The following is a 9,314-nucleotide window of genomic DNA, read 5'->3' on the forward strand; positions in this document are numbered from 1 at the left end:
TCCACTCACGATTTCCAGCCCCTTTTTTCTCAAAATTTTTGGGTTAAAGGCAAGTATAAACCATTCCTTTGGCCACCAAGTGAAGATATTATGTTGTATGACTTGTTCCTACCATGTATTTCGATTTTCCCTAATTTCCAGCTAGGGTTTCTAATTTTATTGAAAAAATCAGTAGGTGTTTTTCCTTTTTCGAGATTTATGTATTAAGTTGATGTTGGGTTGAGCTATGTCATGTGTTTTACTTGAATCTTGAAGGCTTGCTTGAATTTAAAATTTTTCATCATGTTGTAAGCTTAAATTTTGGTGTAATTCGAAATTTTCATGTTGGATGTTGATGGTATTGAGTTTTAATTTAAGCCACGTATTGATCTCTCATTTTTAAGATTTTTTTCGAAAGTTTGAGACCCGTTTGTGTCTATTTTCTTGAAAAATTCAAAAATATTGTGTTGATGGTTCAAGGGCAGACCTAGCTATGTGTTTTGAGATTTTTTTGGTATGTTTTGTTGGTGTTTTGATGATGGTTGTAGTTGGTCTAGGGGCTGGTCGAGGAAAGAGTCACAAAAGCTAAGTTTTGGTTGTTGGTTGATAGTGTAGTTATGTTGGTCCGGGTATTGAAATGGGTTGGGAACCATGGGCTGTTCCGGGGGCTAACGCTGGTCCTAGGGATGGTCCATGGTGTGCATGTAGGGGCTGATCTATGGTCGGTTGAGGTTAAGGGGTGCAAATGGGTGATTTGCTTTTGAGTGTGTTGAGCAATTTTTGTGCCTATGCGCATTGTCTGGGGCTCCTCGGTTCAGGTGGATGGTTCTGGCCGCCTGGGTTGGCTGTGGTCTAGTACCAGGTCGATCCTAGGATGTGAGGGTTGTGTCGGTTCAAGTCGGAGTCGATTCGGTTAAGGGTTGGGCAAGTTAAGGGCAATTTAGCATTGAGTGGTCGGTGTAGAAATTTTTCGAGTTTAAGGGGGGCTGTCCTAGTGCTGAGAATTGGGGGCTGGTCTAGTGAACTTTTGGGGTTAAGGAATGGTCATTGGGTTAGTACATGGAGTGTAGGAGATTTCGGTTAAAGTGGTAGTCCATTCGGTTAAGAATGAGTTAGTCTAAGGGCCGTACGGTCCGATCGCCCGTAACGAATGTAAGGCGGGATAAGTTTAAGGGCCAAGAGAAGTTCATATGCTTAGGAGAAGCCACATAATCATGATGTTTCCTTGATTTAAAGCATGTTTTCATCTTCTAAAGTTGCATATTTGTGTTATTGGTTTCAAAGAAATTTTCATTCGAGTTGAGTATGTTTTAAGAAAGTGGTGTACAAGACCTTTATGCTTGTTGTGTAAAGTAAAAGTTTGAAGCTGAGTTAAAGTAATTGTTTGACTGAAAAAAGTTGATTGTGACGTTAGATGTGTAGGGAGGGGCCGGGAGACGTCTTGGTTTCCCTACCAACAAGACGTGTAAGGAGGGGCCGGGAGAAATCTTGGTTTTCTTATCAACCAGACGTGTAAGGAAGGGCCAAGAAAAATATTGGTTTCCTTACCATAGAGGGGCAATATGGGGCCGAAAAAAATCTTGGCTTCCTTGTCGGCATAGTACTGTAGTCATTGATTGATCAAAACAAAAGAGGGTCACAATCGATATCTAAATTCACAGAGGAAAGTTCAAAGTTAAAGTTTATGAAAGTTTATGTTTAAAGACATGAGTAAAGTTAAAGATTCAAGAGTGAGTTTGATTTAAATTTGAGTGAGTTCATTATATGCGATTTCTTTAAAGTTCTAAGTCTTGTCTACTCTTAATTTCAAGCATTTTTTCGAGAAAAGTTCAAATTATTTTGAGTACAATTATTTTAAAAGTCGTGTTCATGTATTATATATTCTTTGTTATTACATGTTTTATACTTGTTGAGACTTTAGGCTGACTACTTTGCTTGGTGCAGGTTAGAATTTCGATGAGATCGAGGGGCATGATTCTTGAGTGGAATGCGATACAGGCTTTTCACATCCATCAGACCTATGCTAGTCTTCCGCAGATGTTATTTAAACATAAATGTTTTGAAGTATTTTATTTTTGTATATTGGTTAGATGTAAATCTAAGAACTTCTAGATTAGTTTTGTTGGCCTGCAAACTATTCAACTGTTAAACTTTGATGTTTGTGTTTTCGAACCGCTTTCATTAGTTTCATGCTCGTTCTCCTTTCGAATTTCTTTCTCGTTTGGTTGAGTCTTTGGAGTGTTGGTGAGACAGGTGGATTTTAAGAGTTGTAGATAGGTCATGCCAATGTTTTTTGATAAATCCCGCATTATTTTAATATCTTTTAAATTATAGAGGATAGAGGGGCGTTTCAACAAAATTTTGAAGTATTTGTTCACTCAGGCAGAGTTGAACATGCGACAGTGTCGTTGTATGGATCTTCTCAAGTATTATGATTGTGAGATTAAATACAATCTAGGTACTGCAAATCCAGTGGCAGACACACTGAGCCGTAAAGTGAGTATTAGTTTTCTCAGCACTAGTGAAAGAGTTAGTACCATTCCAGGAGTGTTGTTCTTTAGGTTATATGTTTCGTCATAAGAGAGGACAACAGGGGATTCGAGTATTTTCAGTGCTAGTTGAGCCATCTTTGTTTGTCCGCATCCGAGAGATGCATTTTTCTGATCCGAAGACACAAAAGTTAGCGAAACTTGCTCAGGGAGACAACACATCCAGTTTTCACTTTCAGAATGACAGATTGTTGTGTTTGTCCGGTAGAGTGGTCTTACTAAACAATTTAACCGTGCGAGATGAGATTATGTCACAGGCTCATCGTAGTAGGTTCGACGTGAACCTAGTCAGTTACAAGATGTATAAGGATTTACGTACCAGATTTTGGTTGAAAGGTATGAAGCATATTGTTTACCAGTTTGTCTCTCTATTTCTTGTTTTTCAGCAGGTCAAGGCTGAGAATCGACAACCAGGTGGTCTGATTCATAGCTTGGAAATTCCGGAATTGAAGTGGGGGCATGTGACGATGGATTTTGTCACCCACTTGCCAATGACCTTCAGGAAGTGTGATGCTATGTGGGTTATCGTGGACAGGTTGTTCAAATCTGCTCATTTTCTTTGGTATAACCGCGAGTTCACTTTTGATCGCATGGCAAGGTTATACATCTAGGAGATTGTGCGATTTCATATAGTTCCTTTGGGCATCGTCAGTGATAGAGATCCGAGGTTTACCTTACGATTTTGGGGTAGCTTTCAGTGAGCCTTGGGTTGAAGTAGGAGAACGATAGGTCAAAGGACCGGAATTGATCCAGAATATCGTTGAAAAGGTTGAGTAAATCAAGAAAAAGATTAAGACAACACAAGACAGACATGCCAATTATGCCAATACCAAGCACAGACCATTGAATTTTGAGACAAGAGAGTATGTATTCCTGCGAGTTTCGCCTTTCTAGAAGGTGAAGGTTTGGTTTAAAGGGAAATTTAGCGCCTAGATTCATTGGTCCGTTTGAGTAGAAAAGGTTGGAGATGTGGCTTACCGTTTATCGTTACCACCGTATCTCTCCAGCATTCACAATGTGTTCCATGTATCGTTACTCCGTCAGTATATTGCAGATGAGTCAAAAATTTTGCATCCGACAGAGGTCCAACTTGAGCACCATTTGTCATACGTGGAGAGACCACTGAAGATTCTTGACAAGAATGATAAGATACTTCGGAATAATTAATGCATTCCTCTAGTCATGGTTCAATGGCAGCCTCGAGGAACCGAGGAAGCGACATGGGAGTTAGAAAGTTGTATGCGTTTTCGAGCATCCAGAGTTATTTTGATTGTATTTCGTATTTTCCTTTAAGCAGTTGAGTTTTATTTTGAACTGCATTGTTATTTTTATAATAAGGTTGTTTCAGTGTTTATCGTTCTGATTATCTTAGTCTGGATTTCGAGGAAGAAATCTCTTCAGTTGGGGAGAATGTAGTAGCCGACTCAAAATTAAGATAATATATTGTTTAAAAATAATTTAGGGATACTATTTGATCTTAAGGATTCAAAAATCTGATTCAGAACAGTAAAAAATGGTTTCTAAGGCTACGAGTGTTTGGGATAGTTCGGAAGTCCCAAACATGCGATCGGTAGTTCCGATTGTGTGACAGTTGGACATGGTATGGGTTTTGATTGGGTGATTGGACTTGAGAGAGTTCGGAAGCTCCAAACTAGAGATCGGTAGTTTCGAACTACTGTCGGCAACCGAGTTGTCAAATCAGAGACACGCTTTTGGTGGAGTTCATTCAGAAGCACGATCGGAAGCTCCAAAGTGGGATCGGAAGTTCCGATCGTGAGTTCGGTAGTTCCGAACGTGGTCTATAAATAGAGCATTTGAGAGCTAATTTCATTGCCAATTCACAAATTCTCTCCTATCTTATCTTGGTTCTCTTTACCATTTCTAGCCACTTAGGCGCAGTTCGGAAGTTGGCAAGACATCCTGGAGTCGTAGCAGAGTTGTGCCTATGTTTTGAGGTCATCGCCATCAAAAGGCTGACTACGGACGTAGGTATATCGCTAGACTCTATTTAGCTTCAGTGATTATCTATTAATCTAGTTAAGGCTTTTAGTAGACGATTAGTGATACGATGATTATCTATTTATAGGTTTAGACTAGAGAGCCAGTATCACTAGGTTGCTTATTCAGAGGTGCGGAAGTACTATCCGAGATACCCTGGTTGGGTATTCTATGTTTGCATGTTTTATGTGGCATTATTGATATGTTCATTGATTATGTCACGGATATTATGCTGCATGCATTATCATGTTGAGCTTTTTACCATTGTTATAACCTGTAGATGAGTCGCTCAGCCCCATTATATTTTGCGGATGGATGTCATGGTTTTGGATTCGGTTATGTTCACGGTTTATGGTATGGGAGTGCCTCCTGATGCGATGACCCAACGTACTACATACCATGTCGCCTTTGGTTGAGCAGGATTCTATATGGATAGGTTTCCAGTACTCTTCACTTGCATTTATCATTCGAAGTATGTGTATACTCATATATCTATACTGGACGTTATTTGCTAACTTCCTCGGTTTTGTTCTAGACAACCCATTCCACAAGACATGACTTAGGTTGGATAGACCGGGTGGTAGCGGTCGTTGATCTTCAGCAGGGAGGATTGTATTGTAACAGGTTTTCTATTATGGGATTTAGTACTATATTTCGATTGGGTTGTATAACATTTGCAGTATTTTGCTTTGGACCGGTTGTATCCTGCCGGTGTTTTTAGTTATAATATTGAAGTTTCCTCTAGACTATCTGAGTATTGCTTTGGACCGGTTGTATCCTGCCGGTGGTTTATTTGCATGCTAAAGCTTTGATTATCTAGTGATTTCGGGACAGGTCACTACACATACTTAGTGCATGTTTAAGGTTTTTTGGAGAGAGTAAGTGTATATTCTTAGTGTTTTAGCCTTTTACTCGAGGGTCGGACGATAGCGAGGTGCTACGAGATTTATAGTAGAGTTGTGCCAAGGTTGGGAACTTCGACATTAGTAGGCCGACGAAAGACGCAAGTATTGTTCGAGATCCTTAATAGTATTATAGAATATTTATTAGCTTATTTAATGCTTTTAGAGTATTGTTAGTGATATAATTTTTTCTTGATGTAGTGATGGATTATAGATACGTGCACATCTAGGCCAGTTATAAAAGAACGAAATTACTACCCGAGATATTCTAGTTGAGTATGCATATTCTATATGTTGCATGTTTATCTATCATTTATTATGTGCATATATTGTATCAAGATTATTATGTTGCATACATTTTCATGTTGAGCGTATATCCTTGAGATAGCCAGTAGTGGGGTCGCTCAACCATTTTTTCTTTAGTGGATGGTTGGACCCGCTCAATCCATATTCTATTTCTGGTGTGTGAGCCACCTCCTGATGTGATGGTGCAGAGTGCTACATACTATGGTGTCTTCCATACTGATAAAATTTTGACCGAGATAGGTTAGCGGTACCCTGAACATTTGCATTCACGCACTCATAGCATGTGTATACTTATTCTTTTGTATTGAGCGTTTTTATTGTAGCACGTCCTCGGTTGTATTTTTGGACACTCCATTCGGCGGGACAGTTGTAAGTTGCTTTGGAGTTGGACCTTTGCGTAGTGGGTGACTAGGGCTTGGGAGCATGGGTAGGCGGTGGTTTAGATTAGGTTATTTGTTCTATTTTGTATTGATTCGTTTGAGTTGTATAGTTATTGTTTTGAGTCTCAGTTGTTGCAGATTTTATTTTGTCGGGTTGATAATTGTTTATGTTTCCGCTAAGTTACTTTTATCAAGTTTATCTGCTTAAGTTAATTGTTGCTTAAATTTTGATTAATAGGTGCTCTGACTCGGATGACACATACCATATCCTTAGGAAATATTTTTCATTATAATATACTTCGTAAAATTAATCTATCATGATTGAAATATTATATATCATACCCTTGTCTTGAAAACCGTACATTACAAAGAGAAAACTCAAGTTAAGGATTGCGAATTTTTGAAGTACTGAGCAGGTTATAATTAGCGATGAGAAAAAATATCGAAATATTTATCGAGTTTATCATATAAAAAAATTATCGAATTTATTGAAATTTTCGATATATCGAGTATTTCGTTATGATACGATAACGATACCAAACTTTTAGACCCTTGATAATATAAAATTTGGAAATTTCAGTATATATGAAATACAAAATAATAATAAAAAATATAAATTAAAAAATACATATCATATTTATATAATAATGTTGTAAATTAAAAAATATATAAATTTTTTTTGGATTATAAAACAGTGATAATACTGTTTGGTTCGTGTGATAGGATAAATAATATTTGGATAAATAATAAAATGTAATAAAAATTAAATAAAAAATGATAGTTAATAAAGTAATTGATTTGATTGATAAATTATAGTTCATTTGATTTGATTTTGATTTGATTAATTAATTTTTATATAAGAATGATAAATTACTATTTTATCCTTTTAAAAATAAATAAAATATGAATAATATAATTTATAAAATTAATATAGTAATTTAAATTTAATGATTTGATTGATATAAGATAAATGATTAATGATTCGATTGATTTAAAAGAAATAATTAATATATAGATAAATAATACGATGAAAAAACGAGATTGAATATGATAAATTATACAAAAGTTATACAAGAACTATTTATACTCGAGTCAAACGGTGCTTTAAATAGGGTACAGAAATTTGGATATAATCAAATTTATAAAGATTGTGCTGAGATTGGAAATTAGATTTGAGCTTGGATACCTGGAAATGATCGCTCAGAGGAAAGAGATCCAAAACATTGTAGCTTCGATTTGATCTCTGTTCGAACCCTCCATGATAATGTCCTCACCAATATCCTTCATTTTCTCCACTAATAATCTCATACTCCACACTGTATTTGCCGTCTCGCTCACGCTTCTTTTGTCCTTCTTCAAGATCCCAGCTTTACTTCTTCACGGCCTACACACGTACATTCATCCCGATGATGTCAATCCCGGCGGCAACTCTGGAGGTCTCCGAGCTGCCATTAGAAGGCCAGGCGCGATTGGCTCGGAACAGATAAAACCCAGAAAGAAATCAAAAGAACGATTTGATTTTGACGAAAGTAAAGCTCAGATCTTTAGACTGCAACTCAATGAAGGTCATCTCCAATCAAGGATTTATTTCAAAGAATTTTACAGTGTTTTTAACTACACTCTTATTTCTTTATTATCTTTGCTGCTTCATAGATTTCTGAGAGTGGATAAAGATTCTGGGGTTGTCAGAAATGGGAACTATAATCCCGATTTTATTGGGGTTGGTGGGCGTTTGTAGGCAGTTCTTTGTGTTGTTTAGGGTTGGCTTTGATGGGTCTGCCTCGAAGAGGTTGGAGAAGCAACTGAGTTTTGTGTTGGGGTTTTTGGGGTTTTTTTTAGGTCTGATTATGGTTTTTGAGGTTTTTCCAAAATGGGTTCTTGATTTTAGCTTTGATTCATTGGATGGATTCGGGAAAGTCCTTTTTGCTGCTTTAATGGGATTCGTTGTGGGCATTCTTTTTATTCCAGCATTGAGAAATGCTCGAGCTTTTTGGCTCGGAACTGATCAGATACGGTGTAATTTGTCCATCATCTCTTGTGGATTGTTTTCAAGGATGCTGCTTTATGCTAATTTCATACTCGTTTTCTTCACTTCATTGCTTTGGATTAACCCTGTAGCTGAATTCCTTGTTGATTCGAGGATGAATAGTAAGAATGGATCGAATATAACTGATAAAAAGGGAGAAGTTTTGAACTTAGTTGGCTGCATCGGCCTGTCAAGATCGAATTTTGAAAATTTGAGGCTATGTTGTATGTTGATTAGTGGACTTCTTCAAATCCTTGCCCTGCGTCCAAATGTGCAAATGTTCTTAAACGAAGCGGTCTTCTGTTGGTACCAAAGATTACATGGCAGCAAGGTTCCGGACTTGGAATATAGCCGGGCAAAGGTCTTTCTTCACAATCACTGCCTATGTCTTGTAGTTCTGCAGTTCTTTGCTCCAGGAGCAATGGTACTTCTTCTACTAGGCTTGTCTCCATTCGATAACAATTTTCTCACTGATATCCATTGGCCTTGTAACAATTCATCTTGCTCTGTTTTTGTTAAAGAAGTTGCTTTGTTTATGGCTTGGTGGATTATATTTGTTTGGGCTGTACACTGTTCAGTGATCCTTGCTTTGTATCGGCGTGGAATTTTCTATGTTTCTTGACATTCTCGGTGTCAGTATGATGCAGATTTTGATCATTATCGTCATTTATTATCTTCTTATTTTCCTACGAAGGACCTTAGTGTTTCAAATTGTTTTGATTCATTCATGATGCAGCAGATTTTTCTATTTTTGTCCATTGATTGTATACGTTGTGTTCCATTTTATTGGTTTCATTAGTCTCACTTGAGTATGCGCGCCTATTTTACGAGATTTGAATCAACATGCATTTCCTCTTTAGGAATTATTTCAAACTGATGCATTGGGTTTATTCACAATAAGTGTATTCGCGAGATTTGAATCAACATGCATTTTTCTCTTTAAGCATCATTTTCAAAACTGGTACATTGTGTTTGTTCACCGGTCACGTTTATATACATATATACAGACACGCAAGTGCATCGATCCTGCTGGGATGTTGATTAGAAATATAGCAAACTGCCGGAGTTTCAGTTGAATCCTCACTCAGCATTGTCTTGTGTGAGAATGAAAAACTGAGTAAATACACGAGTTATGATCTTCATGAGCACAATTTTTTGATCTCTTATAATGTAA

General features: G+C 37.2%; 1 protein-coding gene across 1 annotated transcript; it reads left to right on the top strand.

Annotated features, from left to right (window-relative positions):
• Nucleotides 1-7,378: 7,378 nt before the first annotated feature.
• LOC140888003 (uncharacterized) lies at nucleotides 7,379-8,762 on the top strand. Its single transcript, XM_073295674.1, has 2 exons — nucleotides 7,379-7,844; nucleotides 7,954-8,762. The coding sequence occupies exons 1-2, from the start codon at nucleotides 7,379-7,381 to the stop codon at nucleotides 8,760-8,762; spliced, it is 1,275 nt and encodes a 424-aa protein (XP_073151775.1).
• The last annotated feature ends 552 nt before the right edge of the window (nucleotides 8,763-9,314 follow it).

This window comes from Henckelia pumila, chromosome 3 (genome assembly GCF_033568475.1).
Source record: "Henckelia pumila isolate YLH828 chromosome 3, ASM3356847v2, whole genome shotgun sequence".
Classification (NCBI taxonomy): Eukaryota; Viridiplantae; Streptophyta; class Magnoliopsida; order Lamiales; family Gesneriaceae; genus Henckelia; species Henckelia pumila.